The following is a 22,491-nucleotide window of genomic DNA, read 5'->3' as shown; positions in this document are numbered from 1 at the left end:
CCTCACAGGAGAGGTCGTTGGAGAGACCCACAGGGGCCTAGAGTGTGCACAAGCCCACCCACTAGGGAACCAGCACCAGAGGGGTCCAATTTGATTGTGGGTAGTGGAGGGAGTGGCTGAAATCCGGTGGGGAGGGGAGCAGGTGCCATTGCTCCCTCTCTGCCCCTCCCCCACATACAGCATCACAGCACAGCAACCAGCGTCACCCCACCCAGGTGAACACCTAAGGCTCCACCCCTTAAAGTAACAGATGCGCCAAGAAAAAAAAAAATGGCCCAAATGACAGAACACTTCAAAGCTCCAGAAAAAATACCACTAAGCGAGGAAGAGATAGCCAACCCATCGGATGCACAGTTCAAAACACTGGTTATCAAGACGCTCACAGAATTGGCTGAATTTGTTCGAAAACTAGATGAAAAAACAAAGGCTATGCCAAGAGAAACAAAGGAAAATGTACAGGGAACCAATAGTGATAGGAAGGAAACCGGGACACAAATCAACGGTGTGGACCAGAAGGAAGAAAGAAACATCCAACCAGAAAAGAATGAAGAAACAAGAATTCAGAAAATGAGGAGAGGCTTAGGAACCTCCAGGACATCTTGAAACGTTCTAACATCTGAATTATAGGGGTGCCAGAAGGAGAAGAGGAAGAACGAAAAATTGAAAACTTATTTGAACAAATAATGAAGGAGAACTTCCCCAGTCTGGCAAAGGAAATAGACTTCCAGGAAGTCCAGGAAGCTCAGAGAGTCCCAAAGAAGCTGGACCCAAGGAGGAACATACCAAGGCACATCATCATTACATTACCTAAGATTAGTGATAAGGAGAGAATCTTAGAAGCAGCAAGAGAAAAGGACACCATTACCTACAAAGGAGTTCCCATGAGACTGTCAGCTGATTGATTTCTCACAAGAGACCTTACAGGCAAGAAGGGGCTGGAAAGAAGTATTCCAAGTCATGAAAGGCAAGGACCTACATCCAAGATTACTCTATCCAGCAAAGCTTTCATTTAGAATGGAAGGGCAGATAAAGTGCTTCTCAGATAAGGTCAAGTTAAAGGAGTTCATCATCACCAAGCCCTTATTATATGAAATGTTAAAGGGATTTATCTAAGAAAAGGAAGATAAAAAATAGGAACAGTAGAAATGACAGAAAACTCACAGTTATTAACGACCACACCTAAAACAAGAACAAAAGCAATCAACTAGAACAGGAACAGAACCACAGAAATGGAGATCACATGGAGGGTTATCAATAGGGGAGTGGGAGGGGGAGGGGGGGGGAAGGTACAGAGAATAAGTAGCATAGATGATAGGTGGAAAATAGACAGGGGGAGGGTAAGAATAGTGTAGGAAATGTAGAAGCCAAAGAACTTATAAGTATGACCCATGGACATGAACTACAGGGGGGGAATGTGGGAGGGAGGGGGTGGGCAGGATGGAGTGGAGTGAGGGTGGCGGGAAATGGGACAACTGTAATAGCATAATCAATAAATATATCAAAAAAAAAAAAGAAGCAAAGGCACGTGTCCACAAACAAACTTATTCACGGACGTCCAAAATATCAACTACCTGACGATGCAATCCAAGAAGAAATCAATCAAAATAAAAACCATTTAAGAATAGAGAGACTCTGGTGATAGGACTAGTTAGCATTAAAAAAAAAAACACCTATACAAATAATAGCAAAACTAGCAAAAATTGGAAGGCGGGAAACAAAAAGAGGAGGAGAGGACAAATGAGTGCTAATGTTCCCAGTTTTCAGAATAGATCAATACTGTCTAAAATTAAAAAATGAGTTTACTATCAAACCTGGTGACTCTATAACCTTTTAAAAATATTGTCATTTCTTTAAAGGTTTGAGGGATCATTTAAATTGAACACATTTATCAGATACATAAATAAAATAAAGCAATGCTTTTGGCTTCATTTAAGTTTCTTCTTTCTTCCTCAATTTCAATTAATAAAGTTTTATAAGTTTATTTCTAAATCTCTTTTTCCCTGTCAGGCGGTGGTTCGACACCTGGAGCAGCCCTGCACCCCGGGAGTCATTTAGAAATTGCGGAAGACATATCGGTTGTCACGATGGGCAGCACGGTGCTACTGCCCCAGTGGGCAGAGGCCCCCATGTCGCTAAATGCCCTCGGATGTGCAGGACAGCCCCAGCCCTACCAAGGGATTATCCAGCCCCGACGGCAAGGCTGGGAGACCCTGCACTAGAGGTACCTGGCAACGTCTGCAGTAACCCTCGCTGGTGTGAACCAGTATCTCTGAGCTGTGTGACTCTCGGTGGTTATGATGCTCTTTCCTTTCAGATTCTGTACATCTTAAAATGTTGTAATGATTATACATCAATTAAATCATTAGTGTTTAATAATAAAACACTGAATAAAGTGTATGTGTATAAAATTGTCAAGAAAGAATATCATTGTAGTCCTGAAAATCATTAGGGTCTTAGTCTCAAATAAGGGACATTTTTTGAAAGTTTTGAAAACTTTTATTCCTTCACATTTGTGAAATTTCTTAAATATAAATTACTACTAACGCAAGTCTTTTCTAAAGAACAGAAAACTAAACAAAGCAAAATAGGCCACAAAATAGAGTGTTTCAGATTTATAAAGGCACTACATTACGTAAAAAGTGAAAAGCAGAAAGTATGAGTATCAACTAAGACCACGTGTTCATTTGAAAGCTCTCTCACTCCCCTGAGCCCAAGTGCACTGATGAGGAACAGCTCAGTGGGAACCAGGTGGTCTTTGTGCTACGTGACTTTTTAATCAGAGTCAGCCTTTCAATATAACCAACTCTTTTCATCGGAAGTATATGTTTGCATATCACTTAATTGCTTATACAATCAAAAACTTCTTGTCTCGCACAAATAATTCACAAACCATAGAGTTCTTGAGCTGTATATGATAGATCATTCTCCTTCTTTAATAAACTGCTATTTATTGATTATCCTTCATGTAACAGGTAATGCACTAGGTACCAGGAACACAATAATAAATGAACAACGGACTTGCTCTTGAGAGGTTTGAAAATAACGAAAAGCCAGTATGAGAAATATATCTTTGTAATATGGTCAACATCCTTTGAAACTGTAGGACTAAGTATTCTAGAGGCCACTAGAGGGCTTCATGGAGGAAGGGTGGGAGTCTGACAGCTTTCAGCTGGGGGACTGGGAGGTTTGGCAGATGAAGGGAGCAAGCCAAGAGGAAGTGAAGCCCAGCACTCTCAGAGGTCCGCGAGTTTGCTTCGTGCTGTGGGTGGGACCTGCTGTGGGACAATCCCTGCACATACCTTCCTGATGGACGTTCAAAACCATTTAGCCCTTTCTCCTTAGCACTGGGGGAGAGGGCGAAGCCACTCCAACTGCAGGTGGCACGCTCCCCAGGTGGCTCTGATGCGCGCTCCAAGGGAGGTGCTGCTGGGAGCCTCAACAACGGAGACGTCCCCATGCTCCTGGGAGAGTGGGTACAAAGGAAAGCACAGGAGCCCTCCTAGTTATAACCTATGCATTTGAATATTGTTTATAACTTATTTCCGTATTCATGAACAAGTTAATTCACTGAGGACAGTATGTACTGAGCGTTATGTCTGCAGCACAACGTTAACGGCAGCTTCACCATCCACATCTGTTGTACTTTAGGCAAAACACTGAACGAGGCTGACGGTGACTCTGACGTCAAACAGTAACAGCAGCAGTAATATGGGATTTCGGAACCACCTACATTTTTTTTTCATAGTTACAAAGAATACTGTACTTTATTATACATATTCAATTTTTAAATTATTCGTTTAATTATCTTTTAATTTTTAAAATTTTTATTATTATTCAATTACAGTTGTCTGCATTTTCTCCGAATCCCTCCACCCCACCCCAGCCAAACCCACCTCCCTCTCCCACCTCTACCCTCCCCTTTGATTTTGTCCATGTGTCCTTTATAGTACAGGAGCTACTATAAAGGACACAGAACCGCCTACATTAAAAAAAAAACAAAAAACGAAAAGAAGGACTTGGAAAATGACAATGTCAATCAATTAGGGGTGAGCTCATGTCTGGTACCAGTAAGTCTCATACTCATTCTTGTTTCTTTGTCCCGCTCTCGCAAAGCTTCCCTCTTCCTTCCTAGAAAAGCAGGCTTGACACAAAATTTTAACATCTCCAGTTTGTGTGATAAAACCCAAAATATTTTTTTATTCTCATCTTTCCATTTTTCTGTTCAAATCTAAAAATTGCTTGTCTCAATGAAGGGTACTAGCAGCTTTCCTGAAACCAGAAAGCTGGAGACCACCCTCAAGCCCTTTCAGCCTCAACTTCCATCTAAAGCACACTGAATGCACCTCTCTCGCTGAGCCCGTTTTTAAGCCCCATGCCAACCACTGCTTAGTTGGAGCCCTCATCATATTTCCTTGTCCTACATCAAAGGTTATTTTGCTCTGGCCAATGAGGCTCATTTTGTTGGACATCATCTCATAAACCGCAGGTTCGATTCCCAGTCAGGGCACATGCCTAGGTTGTGGGTTCCGTCCCCAGTAGGGGAGCCTACTAGAGGCAACGGATTGATGTTTCTCTCTCACACTGATGCTTCTCTCCCTCTCTTTCTCCCTCTTTTCCTCTCTCTAAAATCAGTAAGCGTGTCCTCGGGTGAGGAATTAAAAAAAAAAAGGTTATTTTGTTGGTCTTTAGGTTTATAAGTGGTCTTCATGCTTTCATTTGGACCATGAAAATTAAGCTATTTCTCAGCCTTAAATGATTCAATGTTCCAGTCCTAATGCCTTCTGGATAGTGTCCACATACCTTTCTTGTGCTTATAAGGCCCACAGTGCATGATCCCATTTCTAGCAGCCCCACGTGTCTACAGTCTGCCTCCTTGGAAAGAAAAAATATGTGTCCAGAGCATTTCAGCCTCAGGGGGTATATTTCCCATAGAGAGTAAAGGGGCATCCGTTTTCCTGCAGCCATTGCCCTTCTTACTGAGAAGACTAAAGACAGCCCTTTATAAAGAAACAGTCCTATGACCTCATGCGAGGATGAGCCTCAACCCTAAAATAGATGTAGGAGGTAAGAAGGCCAAGGAAAGCTCTCGATTACTGTTTTATTAATGCCAGAGATTAATTAGCAGGTCTCTAAATACTGCAACTATTTTTAAATTCTTATTCCTAATGTCGTTATCCTCCCTCTGTATCTCCACTGTCACAAACACTTAATGCTCTAGTTTCCCAGCCTCAGCACTATTGGCGATTTGGACCGGATAATTCTTTGCTGCAGAGGCCTGCCCTGGGCACTCCAGGACACTTAGCAGCATCTCTGCCCTCTCCCTTTAGATGCCAGAGCATCCAACCCCCTACAACAACGACAGCCCAAAGTGTCTCCAGATACGGCCAGTGTCCACGGAGGGGGGCAAATCACCTTGGATGGAAAATCACAGCTCTAAGGGAAAAGGTGCTGCGTGCTTCAGCTCACTGCAGGGAGTTTTCCAAAAAGAACCCCTAAGGGATGGAATCAAAGCTGAATCAAAGCAGACCAATTTCCCAGGGGTTGTGGCAAATGAAAGAGAGGGGGCCGGAGGAAGCCAGCCTGGGCCCCAAAGGGTTGAGATGGGAGCCAGTGATGAAAAGTGCATGTGATGTACAAAACAATTCTCTACAGTCACACAAAGTTGTGCTGCTCTGGATGCGTCTGAGTTTACAGCCTCAGCTCTTTGCACATAATTTCTCTCTCCATGAAATATCCTGTGGCATCTTCATGTGATTGTGTAAGGCCTACCAGCAGAACAGGAAGTTGAGATGATAAAGGTTAGGGAAGGTAGGTACAATGGCACACAGTTTTTTTTTACAATGTATGTATAAATTTTAATAGCTCGGTATCATCTTTGCTTTTCAACTAAGCAACTTTGGCTGTGTATCCCCATAAATTCACTGAATTGTCAGAGCATCTCTTCCTCTGTTGAGCCTCTAGAATAAAATTTTATTTTAGTGTATGCTTTTAAAGTAAATAAATGTTTCTTCTATTTCCATTTAAGTATTGGAAAAACTAAAAGCTTAAATAATTAATGCATCTGTCTCTATACACCTAACTGATTTCAGAGAGCTTATGAATGAATACATAGGCTTATTTCATTCCCTGCTGAAAATATGGATTTTCTGTGCAACTATTGTTGAATTTCAAAAGTCTAGTTTAAAGTGTTAATCCATTGAATATACACAGTAGCATGTCCCACTGAGCTAAACACATACCCCGAAAAAAAATGAGATTAAAAGTTGAAATGTGCTTGACTATGCTGACATTTGATTCTATTTCTAATTGCACCCCAACTCCCAACAACATACGTTGTTAAAAATTTTGTATAGCTCGGGGGCTTTCCTGTATGGATATCTTATGGAGAAATGTAGGAATGCTGGGATAGGTTTATGAATCAACCATTATGCTTAGTGGCTTCTTTCTCTTGGGTCTTAAGAAGGTTTGCCATTCCAACATTTATTACAGGGCTTTCCACATTATAGAGGTATTTTATTCGTTGACTGACAGACTATTTCAGACATAAGGGTTTTCAAATTAAGGTCTGATGAGTTATTTTATGATAGAAACATGATTCTTAAGTGACATCGCATTCCTCAGATATGCTAACAACACGTTGCCGCCACTTACTGTCTCCCCGGCAGAGCAGAGGCCCCAGTTTATACGCTGCTTCTGAGTGCGGCCGGCCTGTGTCTGTAATCACTATCTTAGTGACTGGCAGATGTTCTTTATAAGAAAGGAATCCAGTGTCATTGGTCCTAAAAAATAGGAACAACAAAATTCTTAAAATGACTCTGATTAACAAAATTATCAAATAAACAATAGGCCTTACTGCATTTCAAAGCCAAGATGTTCTGAGCTAAATTTGCACACACAAGAGTGAGGATCAAATTGCTTATCTGAGCTCATAAAAACATGGCAACATTTTAACTTCTCCTGCAGACAGAATGTAGTTGGTGGTTTTTAAATTCAGTCGCCATTTTCTACCTTCAAATGGAAGTGTTAACCCATTAACATTTAGTATAATGATTCACATTGTGTTTTTAGATCTACAATTTTGATATTTCTTTTTTCTCCCATATGGTTTCTTATATTTCTGCTCCCCTTTCTTGTCTCCTCTTGGATTACACCATATTTTTTGTATTTAATTTTATTGTCTTTATTCACTTTTTAGCTATATGTCTTGTTACTGTATTTTAATATTGGCCTAAGTGATTACAAAACGTATTCCTAATTTATTAGTCTACTTAGATTTTATGTTGTATTACTTAATATAAAATGTCAGAAGCTTAATATAAGATAATTTCTTTAACACTCCCCCCACACACACAGATACCTGTTTTTTGTGCTATTGTTGTAATATAGTTAAATCTAGGTGTTGCAAACTTTATAATCCAACAGCAAATTGTAATTTATTTTTTATTAAGAGAAAAAGTTATGTTCACTGACATATTCATAATCTCCAGTTTCTTTATTCCCTCCTGAATTTCTGAGTTTTCATCAAGTGGCATTTCTCTCAATCTGAAGGATGTCTGCTAACATTTCTCAGAGTGCAGCTCTGCTGGCAACAAATTTTCTCAGCACTATAATAGGAAAAGAACCTCATTTTACCTTCATTTTGAAATACATTTTGTTTAAAATAGAATTCTAGGTGGACTCTGCTTCTTCTTCCAGCCCATTGAAGGTCATTGCATGGACCTCCAAGGAAGGGTCAGCCTTCACTGGCATCCTTGCCCCCCGTGTGAAAGGTGCTCCTCCAGACCCACCCAACCCGCTACTTCCAAAACATGTACCTTTATCACTAGTTTTTTAGCAATTTGAACAATAATCCAAGGTAGACTTTTCTCTGTTTTTATTCTGTTTGATATCCTCTAAGTTTCTGGAATCTGTATATTGAGGTTGTATGAGTTATCTATGATAACATAACAAATTACCCAAAAAACCTGGTGACTTAAAACACAGCACCATTCACGATCTATTCAGACACCCTAGTCAGGACTCTGCACATGGCTGAAAGGGACCCTTTTACTCAGGGCCTCTCCCAAGGCTACAGGCAAAGTTTGGGTGAGGACTGCGGTCATCTCAGGGCCTGCAGGGGACGGATCGTTTCCAAGCTCACTCAAGCGGTTGTTGGCAGTACTTTCTGTCAGTTGTTGGACTGCTATTCGCTGGCCGTTGGCTGGAGGCCACTCCTGATTCTCCACCACATGGGCCTCTCCCCAGGGCAGATCACAGCATGACAGTTTGCTTTATTAGAACAGGAAAGCCAGGAGAGCCAAAGAAAGAGGTACGTGCAAGTCAGAAGTCAGTCTTTTGTAATCTAATCTGAGAAGAGATATCTCATCACCCTTACCACATTCTATTCATTGGAAGCAAGTGGCCAGGTCCAGGCGACCCTCAAGGACAGGAAATCACAGATGTGAATGACAGGCAGTGTGGAGCACCATCGGGAGCCACCTTGGAGGCCTGCTACCGAAGACGTTTACTGAACAAAATTAAGACATTTTCGGCCATTCTTTCACCAAGTATATTTTTGCCTCATTTTATTTCCTACCCTTCTGGGACTCCAATTTCTTGCCCATTAAGTCACTGACATTTTTCCAAACGTCACAAAGATTTTCTTAATTTTTTTCAATCTTGTTGTTGTTGTTCTTCAGGTTTAATAACTTCCATTGATCTGTTTCAGGTTCATTGAAGATTTCTTCTGCACTCTCCTGAGCTGAAGTCCATCCAGTGAATTTTCACTTCAGATGTACCTTCCTGTTCTAAAATTTACATTTGCTCCTTTGATATGGTTTGCATATACCTGCTTAGCTTCCCCTCTGTTTACTTGTAATTATTTTTATCTAAGATTTTGGGTGTGTTTGTAATAGCTGCTTTGAAGTTTTTGCCTGCGAATCAATCGTGTCCCAGGGTCTGTATCTAATAACGGCTTTCATTTTCCAGACTTTTAATCAAAGTTTATTCTTTTTTTTTATATACAGTAATGGTTACCTTGTTCTGGACATTATGGATGATACTGTAGAGACTATGGATTCTGTTACTGTTCTGAAAGATTTTTGTTTTCACAGTCAGTTAAATCACAAACTTATTGCAACAAATTGTGGACACTGGTCTTAAACTTCATCAGGGAGGGCCTATGTCAGTTTGCTCCAGTTTTCCATCTGAGCCTTCGCTGTAAAGACATAGACCTTCCATAATAGAAAACCCGAGGGATTCACAAAGCACACTCATCTCAATTAGGGAGACAAACTCCAGAGATGCGGTGTCTCCTCTGGTAGTAGCTACTGAAATTTCTGTGTAGCTTGCTCAGCTTTCCCAGCTGTTTCTCTCTGCTTGGTTCTGAGAAGTCACCCCTGTGCATGAGCAGTTGAGGGGACAGCTGAGGACCCGAGGGGAGTGCATATGGTAGACTCCGCCCGGGGAGTTTTCCTTTCCTGGGATTTCCACTTCCCCCCTGAACATCCAGCCGTTCTGGCAGCCCCAGACTCTGTGCTCTGGCTCCTCCAGCCACAGCCCCTAGCCAGTGCTCTCTTTGAGCCCTAGCCACCCCATGTTGCATGTGCTGATTCGCTCCCTCAAAGGAAAGGCATATAAACACATACCTCACCCACCTAAGTTTCTGCCTTCCAAGGGTCAAAGGCTCCCAACCTTAGCAGTTTCTATCTACATTTGGTTGTTCTCTCCTTAAGTAGTTGTTTTTATGAATAGTTTTTCTGGGATTGTAGATGTTCTCAGGGGAACGTTATTTATTTCTATGCAAGCTATATCACCATAAGCAGAAGTTAATATAAAAAGTTCCCAAATCTCATGTTTAAAACTTATTTTTCATTAATAATAATGTTACGGAGGTATTAAGAGAGTTACTGGTAAATAGATTGGTTTTTTTCTGTTAAGCGTTGCTACGAATATTTTATCTACATCTTAATATACAACATTCCTGGGTAGGTGTCTTTTGTGAAGGTAGTGAGAAAAAAGAGAGTATAAAGTTTTAAAAACTAGAGTTTGAGTAAGAAAGACAATACTCCTCACACCAAACATGAAATAATAAAAGTACAACCCTGACGCCACATAGGTGTCTCCTTCTAGAGTATTCCAAAGGAATCTGGTTTTTGCTAGGGCATAATTTGATGTTTGCCAAATGAATCAATGAAATATACAATTCAAAATGTGAGCTTCATCAACAATGAACTGATTACTGGAATTCATGTATATTCTGTAACCAAATCAATCATATTTATAGCCCGGTTGACTATTAATATTTTTTAAAATAATGTTTATGTGCAGACCCAGGTGCACAGTAATGTAGCACGCACATGGTATATTGAAACACGACATGAAAATTTAAAAATATTTTTACTTCGCAAATAAAATCAATGTACAACCCTAACTCTAGTAAAAACTATAATAAATGTATTTTTAAGTTTTCAAAGGGGAAAACACATACTTAAGAGTTTCGTTCTGTTTAGAGAATACTTGAAGCTCAATTTTCAAATCCCTAAAATGTTAGAGATTTCCTCCTTCAAAATATGATAGACAATAGAACTTTAGTTCTTTGGGGCATGGTTCATCCTTTAAAGAAATAAAAAAGCTACACGTTCATATAATTGTGGGAAATTCTAAGATTACATTTTTAAAGTTTTAGAAGCAGCTTATTGAGAAAATGTGCTTTAGCAATTACTGGCTGTAAATATATTTTGAGAATAATAGAATGCTCAATTACACTTCCTTTCAAAGAGAATAATAATTGACTTGCGATGAAGAGGAAACATGAAACAGATGCCTCTTTCATCATAGTACAGAAAAAAATGTACACGACCGAACAGTCCATTACAAAAAAGAAAGAAAGAAAAGGCCATTGATCTTAACATTTGGGATACAGACCGATTGTAACACATTCCATCAGAACACACTTTCATCTCATTTCCTTCACTGCGCTAACTTGTTCAGTATCTACCTAGCTCTCTGTATGTTGAATGATCCATTTTAAAAAAATGAACTTTGTTTTGCAAAAGAAAATCGTATGGAAATCACCATTCGTTCCGGTCGGCATTGCAGTTGCAGTAATACTGAGAATCCACGCAGTTCCCCTCCAGTCCACAGGCGCATTTCTGAGGCTCAGGCAAAGAACCTCCCCAGTACGTCTGTGTTTCATTGGTTCTTCCGACCCACCAGCTCAGAGGGGTTCCATCTGAAAGACAAGTGCAAGAAATGCAGCGTCTGGCGTCTGCTTTATGCCCCATGGCCTTCCATCCCAGCATAATTCACTTCCTTCCCAAATCATTAAAAAAGAATAAAAGGAGAAAGAGGAAGACTGATTAAATAGGCAAAACATTGTAACTGATGGCATTTTCTGAATAAAGCTTTTTTAAAAAATATTTTATTATATAAACTGAAATGATGGATACATTTGTCTTTGGGTAGAAAAGACACCAGTGATTCCTATTTAATTCAGGCATGGCAGCGAAAATGTACTGAGAGCAGTTCACGCATGTAATTTCTTTGAGAATGATTTTCGAAACAAGTTAGCATACAAATGTAAACCAAAGTCATTAACATGTCCTATAATGTTGATTTGAGATCCTAAAATGCCCATGAAAACACTGTAGAATGTGTTGTGGGGTCAATGACTTTCTCCATGTATGTACTGGCCAAACAGCAGCTGTCTACTAGACACCAGACTTGGCATGGCACTTCCTTGTCATGATTGAAGACTTATTTGGAAGTAGGGATTTTTTCTTTTATTTAATGGCTTGGCTATTTATTTGGAGACTACAGAATAACGCTGAAAGATCTTAATGCCTGAAGCAAATACTACATTCAAAGCCAAAGTTTCCCTTAACCAAATGCATTGCTTTCTATGATGAATGTTCAAGCTACCAGCTCCTTCTCAAAGTCCAAACTAAACGTGAGGTCAAGGAACTAGAGCAAAGCACAGACAGAACAGCTAAGTAGGATTTTGAGGAAAAAAGGTAAGTCATGCGGGCAATCTCTCCTTTGGAGAGGGAGAGAGAGAGAGACTGCAGTCATTGGAGAATCGGGGCGTAAGAATACGAGATCAAATCAGTCAGCTATTCAAAGGTGCTTGATCATTCTTCTGTTGACTTTCAAATCTTTTAAGTTATCATCAGCCCCACTAAAAATCTGGGACTTTTTCTCCCTTACTTACAAATACCAATGTTCATAGTAACTCACTGTCACGTAGTTACACGGCGCCTTCTCTCCCAGCGTTACCGTACGTACGAGACCAGCCATGCCACAAAATACAAGGCTTGTGTTATGCATAAAGATACTAACATCAAGAGTCTTCATTTTTAAAACTGCATAATTAATTCATCAACAGAAGGTGAAACCTATTTGAAACATTTACCAGATATATTTCAATATACTGCTCAAAACATTATGTATCCATAAAGAGAAAATACATCATCATTGCTAAAGAGGAAATAATATTTTTACTTCTAAATGTCCTATCTCCCCTATAAAGTAGAAACCACTGAATGTTTTAATGGTGCCAAATACCTTTGGTTTCATCCAAGGTTTTTTAAAAAATGGCCTAAAGAATTTAAGCATAAAAGGAATTAAGAAAATCATAAGAAATTCTAAAAGTTAAAAATTAAAACTATAAAATATCATCATCGCGGTAGAACATTCCACTTCCCAGAGATAAAATCCCAAATGCCTTCTGTATTCACAACGACCGACCTTCTAATGTGCTGAGCCAGCAGAGCCACCGCTTGCCGAAAACACGTTTGCACACCCAGTCCGCTTCATCCATCCACAACGGTGGCACCATTATCACTTAACTCTGCCACAGCCTCGAGATCAGAAATTGTGCCTTTAACTTGTTTGACACCATCTTCTTGTTCTTCCCTACACGTTTCTTAATTTGACCTCAAAATCCAAATTATTCTCTCATTTTGGTTTTTCCACCTCAAATCGATTCAACATGAATTCCAGGGTCACGGACCTGAGAAAATCTGTGCGTTTAAACGAGCACCAGCCTCCCCTCTTCCGGTGTTCTAATGGTCACTACTTTCCTGGCTGGGGACTAGCAGGCTTGGCGAAACACTGGCCACAAGGTGGGTGTTCCTGCAACTCCATGTCATCCCCTTTACTCTGGGTGCTGCTTGCTCACTAATCCCTTGGGGATTTTGTTTTCTGGTTCTTACAGAGTTTGACTCACTTGTGACTTTAATCATTATCTTTCCTTTAGTTAAGCAACTCAATTCATTTTGTTCCATAGCATTCATTTACCCTTCTGCAAATGTGGTTTTCATTCTCTTAGAATATACTTCCATATTTGCTTCTCTGTATTTTAGATTCCAAGGTCAATATTTAGCAATAAGGAACAATCAGTTGCACATTAAACTGGTATGTTAACTATAACTGCGATGTACTGGAGAGCTGGGGACGGGAGGAATTCACTTCACGCACTTGGTACATGTGCTACATACCCGATCATCACCACGCCCCTGTGAGACTGGTACCACTGGCCACATTTCGGGGAAGAGAAAGCAAATACTGAGAAAGGTTCTGCTATCTAAGCTCTATACCTAATCAACGAGAGACGTGGAAGTTGAGCTTAGCTCTCTCCCCACCTCTGAGCCTGTGCTCTTGGCAGCACAACTACCTGATGGTGAGTCCCAGGTGGGACTGAAGTTTCAGGGGCATGAGATTTCAGCAGAGACCAGTAAAAGACAACAGAACAGCATTTCCAAAAAAGAGGAAGAGGAGGGAAGAGAAGGAGGAAGGCGGGTGTCACTCAGGCTGGGGGGGGTGGGAAACCTGGTTGTATTAAGTGGGTGGAGAGTAAATAAAAGTGCTTAACTGAAAACAAAAGATTCAAATGTCACATCAAGAATTCAGAGTTTCTCAACATGACCCATATGCCATAAGACAGCCACACATGAACACACTTCCGAAATTCTTGTGATTCTGTCTAGAACTCTAACCTCTCTTACGACAACACATAGGAGTTAACATCAACCAAGTGGCTTTGTTGTGCCGATGTCTTAGAGTCGTCGCTAACTTCTAAAGAATAATGCGCCTGCTAGAATATTTCTGCTAGCAGACAGGGTCAGGAAGTGGCAGGAAGGCTGCACAGGCCGGTGGGTCCAGAATGTGCAGTTCTGGTGTCCAGACAGAAGAGGCTGCAGTGCACAGACAGGAGACAGGAAGACATTGGAGTTTTTGTTTTTTAAAATATTACAGATTATTTATTTATTTTTAGAGAGAGGGTAAGGAAGGAGAAAGAGAGGGAGAGAAACATCAGTGTGTGGTTGCCTCTTGCACGCCCCATACTGGGAACCTGGCCTGCAATTCAGGCACGTGCTGTGCCCTGACTGGGAATCGAACCAGTGACCTTTTGCTTCATAGGCCCACATTCAATCCACTGAGCTACACCAGCCAGGGCTGCACTGAAGATTTTTAAATGGAAAAGTGTCATGATGGCAGCAGTGTTTCTTAAAGGTTATTATTTTTCATAACGATTAGGGTTTGGGATTACACACTGGATGATTAGGTTAGAAGGCATGGAAAGGTGCAGCTGGGAGGCCAGTTGAAATCTCTTGCAGTAACTTAAAAAAGGTCAAGAAGAACTAGAGTAAGACAGAACTGGTAGGACCTGAGACGTCCTCACATAATGAGATGTCCTAAAGGGAGCAAACACAAAGCCAGAAACAGAATTTAGGAGCAGACTGGTTATTAAAAGTAGAATACAAGAAAGGGTTAAAATGGTTTTCTGATTCCTACTTGAGCTGCTAAATAAACTGGCTTTCTAGCAGCCTATTTTAATTTTCAATTATACCCAGAGGCTCATTGTCAACAATCCATGAAAAAGAGCCACACAGAATAGTCATTTTCAGAAAAACTAAGTCACATTTTTATTAGCTCTTTTCCATGGTAAAACAAACTGTATGAGTCGCTTGCCCTTTATAAGGTAAACACTGTGAATTCACTGAGTTTCAGAATGAAGCCCTTTTCTGTACAGTCATCAGATTAAGGCCAGGAAGGGACTCCGAAGGCAATCAAGGCTTTGAACAAAACTCAGTGTAAATTGACCTTGTTCTTTTCTACAGGCAACAGCACCTCCGTGACTACCAGTGTGCGACATACTCGCTGGATATACAGGGCGATACACCCGCTTCGGTTACACGCCACCGCCTCAGCAGAATCAGGGTCCTCGGAGCTGGGTAAGGAAAGTCCACTGGGCAACGTGTGTAGAGGGACAGAGGACACGGTTTACTCACCTTGCTTATTTACCAGCCGCGACTTCTTGCAGTAGTAGGTCAGCTCCTGTTCACAGTGCTCCGCACGGTTTATTGTGGCCTGGAGTTGCTCCAGGCTGGGCACGTACTCGAAAAACCCAGCATGTGGGTTCTCCGGGTGAGTATTTCTCACTCTTGTTAACTCGGAGCCGTTGTGCTGGATGATGGTCCACGCAGTTTCTTGGATGCAGAAATGGGGGAAGAAAGAGAGGAGACCATCACTAGTCTGCAAAAGTTAAAATAAATAAAGAAAATCAAAATCACCTTTCATCTGAGTCAAACTTTTCTAGTCATAAACCTCTCTTGAGAGGTAGAATCAACAACACAAAAGGACTCTTAAAATTTAATAAAAAAATATATGTATAAAAATTTTTTGAACTATAGTGATGTGATTCTATTCCCTGAAATTTATATGACAGCCATACATTTGCTATGATTTTATTTTACTTTTTCATGTAATTTAGCCAGATAATATTTATGGTGAAAAATATTAAGAAAACTGATTATTAAATTTTTGTGGTATGATTTATCAAATCTTATATTCTATTTTTTAAAAATACACTATCATACATCATTATTATATTTGCCTTCAGGAAAGAAAAAAATACTACCTATTATAATTGTAGAGCACTGTGGAGTGTCGATATGATACACCCTAAATTCAGAGATGTTACAATGCAAAAAGGAGGGGGGCATCTCAGCATATGCAAAATATTTTGAATTATATAACATAAGCAATGACTTTCGTAGTCTTAAAAATCATTCATGTTACCTGTAAAAACAAAAGTCAAAATTTCATGGCTTATGGTATGTATCTCTCTTCAAACAATATTCAATTATGAGTATATGTCTTTTCTTTTTAAATCAAATTTGAAATATTCATTTTGGTATCACGTGATCTCCATCAGTAAGCAATGCAACAGATGTTACTCTTTGGAACTGAACACATCTGATCCAGCACCGGCAAGTCAACTACCACAAAAAATACTAGAACCATCACTGTTAGCACCTGAAAATGTCTGCAAACATTTCCATCCTAGTGATTACCGGAAGCATTTAGATGAAATAAAAGTCCTACATGGTTTATAACAGACCGTAGGCATAATTATCAATCCTTCAACTTTTCCAGCAACACTTCTTATTATGTTTACTGTGCTACATGCAGGCACAAGAACAGATTAATCAAAAGTTCCCTGATTTAACAGGTAAGAAACAGATTGGAAGTTGTCAAAACCCTGGTATATATGTATTGTTAAGTCACATAACTCTGTACTTCAGAGAAATATTCCAAATTAGAGAAAAACAGTGGGTAGAATTCACCCCCCCCTTTTAGCTAATGTATCCACACGGTTCAACAAACAAACCAAGATACAGAGGTGCACTCTGAGAAACTCCACTCTCAGCCCTCTCCTGGTCCGCAGACGCTGAACAGCAAGGCCAGCTACACAAGTGAGATCAGACACACTGGCGGCCATATTGCCTTCTATGGGCAGATCATTATTTTTTCTGAAACAATGGTTGTTACTTTTATTTCTGCCTTGCTTTTCAGCTCGGTATAGACCTTTACCAGTAAACTACTTTCCTTGAGAAGGACATGATATTCTATATAAGATAGTGAAGTTAATTACGGTGGCCAGCCAGCAGTACAATGTAGAACCAACCCTTCAGGAGACCTTAGTGGCAGATGTGGCATAGGTCTGCACCCTTTAGAAAGTCAGGGGAAATCTGAGCTCCCGTTTCCAAATTTGGAAAACACAGTCAGAGTATAGAGTAAGCCACAGAGTGGGTGTAAAGTTCAACGGTCTGACCCAACTCAGCCTCCACTGCTAGAAGTTTAAGATCATTAACAAGACAAACCCGTTTGCCTAGCCTCTGTGGGAGTCTGTTCCTACTGTTCAGCAAAATGATTCATCTTTTCTCGTGGCAAATCAAAGGCATGCATGAAGAAGTTCAACTCTGGCTGAGCAGCTACCAGAAGGGCAGAACAATAAACCTGCTAGAAACCTTTGTCTCTCTGCCTTTCGGGTCACTCTGAGAAGGACTTCCCCATACTTTAGTGTGCACTGGGTCACGGGGAACACAGGGTTCAAAAGGTCTTTTAAGTTGCTGTGAGAGTCTCAAGGCCACAGTGCGTGACAGCCGTTAAAGGGCAGCTTGAATCAAAGTTTCCTTTTGAAATTCTGAAATTTCAATATTATGATCATTCCTGTAAGATTTTGTTTTCTAATAAAAAGTGCTACAAAGTAGGAAGTGAACCAGATGTCGCGCTTATGAGATGGTCTGGGTTCCCAGGGCGAGGCAGAGGCGATGAAACCACCGCTGCAGATTCCGAGCAAGGGAACCGGGAGCCCTGAAGCCATGTTCTGTATCCTACGTCACAATTCACAATTCAGTCTTTTGGGGCTTATTTTGGTGGCCTCTGCCTTGTATCCATAAGCTCTAAGAGAAGAGTGCTAGTTTCTGATTTGCTAACCACAGTATCTCCAGCACATGGCCCAGGGCCTTGGCACAACGTGCAGAGGAAGACATTAGGGAAATGAGGAAGTAAATGAATGAATAAAACAACGCACTGCCCAGACTAGAACACAACCATCTAGATGATCTGACTCTGAGACGTTCATCACCTTTTAGCAGTTTCGTAAGTGTGAACTGTAGATAACCAAGTACTGCAAAATGATGCGAAGTCTGAAATTGTGGAGGGTATCCGATGTTGTTATCCTCGTTGCAAGTTATCCTGCCCCGTATACACATTGCATCTATATTCATATACCTATATACGTGGACACAGATGTAGGTGATACAGATACAGACATGCTAACAGCACAGGAGATCTCTGGACCAGGGACCTTCCGCTCCCGGAGCCTTAGCAGCAACCATCCCCGACACCCCATTTTTCCACAGGCCCATAAAAATGAGTGCCAGAGACCCCTGCATGTGCTAGAGTTGCACCACAAGGGAGGAACCCCCAAATTATGAGACATGGAGCTTGTAGAGGAGGTGCCATGGCTGGCACCTCTTTTCTCCGCCATAAAATGGTGGACACAAATCCTTTTATGGCAGAGAAGGAAAGAGAGGACACCAATCCTTACGTTTTTATCACTCTTAGCATGTAAGCAAATGCTGCTCGGGGAGATAAGCCTTTAAACCTCTCCAGAGAAATTCACTATCTCTTACTTCCAAGACATATTAACATTTAATTATCCTTTAACCCAGGCTTCCAGATTTTTTTTCCTTAGAAAGCAAGTTTCCTTGCAAAAAATAATTCTTGCCTACAGACAAGGAAATTCTACCTGGTAGAGGTTGGCTGACCTCCCCCTCCCCTTTGGCAGCAGCCAGTCTCGTGTCTGTCTGCACCTGCACTTCTCTGCGCCCCGTGCGCCTGTGCGCTCTGTTCTGTGACTCCCCCTTGAACTGGCCGTCTCGCTGGTTTCCTCATTGCTAACGTGTTACAGAAAACCTTCAAAATGTACTTCATAGCTTTTATTTTTATGTCTGTGGAAGAGCCATGATTGTATTTTGGGGAAAATGATCCTTATGCAGAGAATTGTTGAGGTAAGGAATGCAGGGAAATGAGTAAGAAGAGAGAGCCAAAATAGACAGAAAATCTATTAACATTAATAAATACACTAAAAAATATTGAAAGGCAGTTTGAGTCTACTGGTGTCTCTCCCTGAGGATATTTCCAATAATATAAATTGTATGAAAGCAACTGAATAATTAAGAACTTGATTTATCATAGACCTACTGCTATTTTTGGCGTGATGACCGTGTGGAGGGGAGAACATGCTGTTTAAGCAACACAGTTGTAGAGCCCATGTTCCTTCCTGCTTAACAGCCGAGGGTGATGGATGCAGCACAGCCCGTGAGAGCAGGTAGGAAGTGCTGCGTCAAGGGAAGCTGGCGAGATGAAAGGAAGGAACATTCTGGAGCAAACGATGTAAGCAAGGCTGCATTTGAATAACGATAGTTAGTAATTGACTCTCATAGCTATTAAGAAGGCCTTATGATTGAAATCCCTGAAGTAAAAATAATTTTATTGTAAGCCCTGTACTCTCCAGCCTGCTCACTGAGTGGCCTCGGGAGCCCACAGCTCGGAATCACGCAGGGGGCTTTGAACGGAGTGGAGCCCCAGGCCTGGGTCTCGAAACCTACCGACTCAGTGAAACCAAGCCGCCGGCGGGGAAGGGTGACCGTAAGCCACCAAAGTATCATTTTCACAGAAGTTTGAAAGCCACTGCTCCGGCTTTCACCCCGCGCCCCCACTGAAACAATCGTCTTTATGCCATGTTTGATCATGAGAAGCTTCCTCAGTATAAAACTGTCATCACAGGAAAAATAGTGGCTTACTGGAGCACTCCTCTACATTTCAACAGCGACAGACACTCGCACGCATATTATCCTAATTATTTGAAAATTACAGTTAGAACATTCTGTTTGGAAAGAACTTTCCATTTTTAACATAATTTAGGAAAATGTCCATCCAAAAGACGTTTTCTTTGTGTTGTTTAGGTTGTAATGGTTAAAGGTATTTAAATACGTGTGAGGTCACAAGAAGTGAGCGACCAGAGGAGGACCCGCACCCGACTCTGCCGCCACCATGATCGTGGCCTCTGCAGTCTCGGCAATCTGCAGGAAATAACTTTCTGCTGTTTCTGAGCTACCCGGTCTGGCATCCGTGGTGGCAGCCAGGAGCCGAGGCAGCCAGGGTCCTCAACGGTTGTTGAAGAACACAGAGCCACCTGACTGCATTATGTGACAACATCTCTAGTCATACTCTCCAGTAATCTCTCCCCAAATCTGTTTTTCCCAGGTTTTACCTCCATCTAAAGTTTTTGTTTTATTTTTTATGGTTTATCTTGTATTCTGTTTTTCCCATTACCATTTGTCCACCTTATGCCCTCTTCTACCTTCACCCACCTCCCTCCTGCCACAGTCCCCACACTGTTGTCCATGTCCGTGAATTCTTTTTCTTTTTGGCTCCATCCCTCCACTCCTCAACCTTCCCCCACCCCCAAGCTGTCAGCCTGCTCTCTATCCATGAGTCTATCCCCATTTTCCTAGTTTCTTCAATTTTTTCATTAAATTCCACATATGAGTGAAATCATATGGCATTTGTCCTTTTCTGACTGGCTTATTTCACTTAGCATAATGTTCTCCAGGTCCATCCATACTGTAGCAAAGGGTAAAATTTTCTTCTTTTTCATGGTCAGGTAGTATTCCATTGTATAAATGATAGCTGTTTTATCCACTCATCTACTTATGGACACTTGAGCTGCTTCCAAATCTTGGCTACTGCATATAACACTGCAACGAACATAGAGGTGTACATATTCTTTTGAATTAGTGTTTCAGGTTTCTTCAGATAAATTCCCAGAAGTGAAATCATTGGATCAAAAGGCAGATTCATTTTCAATTTTTTGAGGTATCTCCATACTGCTTTCTACAGTGGCTGCACCAGTCTGCATCCCACCAACAGCGCAGAAGGGTTCCCCTTTCTCCACACCCTCACCAGCACTCGTTGTTTGTTAGTTTATTGATGACAGCCGTTCTGACAGGTGTGAGGTGGTATCTCATTGCTGTTTTAATTTGCATTTCTCTGATGATTAGTGATGTTCAGCATCCTTTCATATGTCTATTGGCCATCTGTGTGTCTTCTTTGGATAAGTGTCTATTCAGGTCCTTTGCCCATTTTTTAATTGCATTGTTTGGTTTTTTGGTGCTGAGTTAGTATTATACATTAACACAAAGGAACTGTGGCTCCCATATTCAACCACCTTCCCAGTAGCTCATCTGAATGTGTAACAGACATCTCAAACTCAAAACGTGTAAAATTGATCTTCGCCTTTAAACATTTCTGACCACATCTCAAATAATGGCAACTCAGCCACTCCCGTTGCCCAAGACAAAAATGTGTTATTTTGGGCTCCTTTTGTTTTCTCACACTTCCCATGCATTCAAAGAGAAAACCACACCTCCTTCCCTTATCTGCATTGCTGTTACCCCACGCAAGCCACCATCATCCACTCTCACCTGGATTCCTGCATTCCTTTAACTGGTCTCCAAACCAGTTCCCCAACTCTTTGATAGATAGATAGATAGATAGATAGATAGATAGATAGATGATAGATATTGACCTATACAGATAGCAATACATATATAGGGGTGGGCAAAAGTAGGTTTATGGTTGTTCGTAGGAAGAATAATGCAGTAATTAATAGATAATAATACAAGAATAGACTGTGTTGCATGTACTCACAGCTGTAAACCTACTTCTGCCCACCCCGTATATATCTGATGCTGTGTGTGTGCACCCATGATACATACATGGTCTCCTGACTTCCTTCTGCCCCTGCTCCTGAATAGGCATCTCCCACAACACAGGAGCAATCACGGTCCTATTAAAGGAGATCGGGTTGCATCCACCATTGTTTAAAACGCTCCAATGTCTTCCCATCTCATTCAGAGTAAAACCAGAGACCTTACACCATTGTTTTTGGACCCGGTGATTCTTCCCGTCCTCCCCGCCCCCCCCCCACCCCGCCACTTGACGCTCCTACTACTCCTCCCCTGCTCGCCACATGCCACCCACACTGGATGTGTTGCTGGCTTTTGAACACAGCTCTTAAGATCACCCCTCTCAGGACTTAGCAGTTCTATTTCCTCTGCCTGGGAGGCTCTTTCCCCAGATACTCACTGCCAGATTTTAAGTAGTAAATCCACCTCTCCAACACCTTCAATTTAATGTGTCCTTTTTCTGACTTCCTGACAGAGCGGGACCACTGTAAACTTTCTGAAGTGATGGAACAGGTGGCTGTCGAGCAGTTAAAATGTGGCCAGTGACACTAAGGAACTGATACTTAATGTAATCTTATTTTAATGATTAATTTAAATTTGTAAAATGTATTTCAATTCATTTGTTTTTATTAATTTCAATTAATAAAACCAATTAAGTGTGAATCTAAACAGGCACTTGTTTACTAACAGCTGCTGTATTGGATAGCACACTTCATCCCGACCCCATTTCTTTGCACTTGATGGTAGAGGAATCAAAATTTCCTTTTTACGACATTTATACACAACTTTTCTCAGCACCACTGCTTGCAAAGGAATCCTGATTCCCTCTAGTCTGTTTCATCGGCCTGTTTATCCTTGTGCCAATCACACACTGCTTTACTTAGCCCAACAGTATAACGTCTTCACA

General features: G+C 41.1%; 1 protein-coding gene across 1 annotated transcript in view; it reads right to left on the bottom strand.

The window, feature by feature from the left end:
• The window catches only part of CNTNAP4 (contactin associated protein family member 4), a 236,478-nt gene that overhangs the window by 43,869 nt on the left and 170,118 nt on the right, over nucleotides 1-22,491 (bottom strand). The window contains exons 13-15 of the mRNA XM_024555910.4: nucleotides 15,273-15,470; nucleotides 11,056-11,212; nucleotides 6,652-6,779 (exon numbers count right to left, since the gene is read on the bottom strand). Of these exons, the coding sequence (XP_024411678.2) occupies nucleotides 6,652-6,779; nucleotides 11,056-11,212; nucleotides 15,273-15,470 (483 nt within the window). The remainder of the gene's footprint in view (nucleotides 1-6,651; nucleotides 6,780-11,055; nucleotides 11,213-15,272; nucleotides 15,471-22,491) is intronic.

The sequence above is a fragment of the Desmodus rotundus genome, chromosome 12, assembly GCF_022682495.2.
Source record: "Desmodus rotundus isolate HL8 chromosome 12, HLdesRot8A.1, whole genome shotgun sequence".
NCBI lineage: Eukaryota > Metazoa > Chordata > Mammalia > Chiroptera > Phyllostomidae > Desmodus > Desmodus rotundus.
The sequence above is the reverse complement of the archived record's forward strand: the minus strand, read 5'-3'. Positions and strand labels throughout refer to the sequence as shown.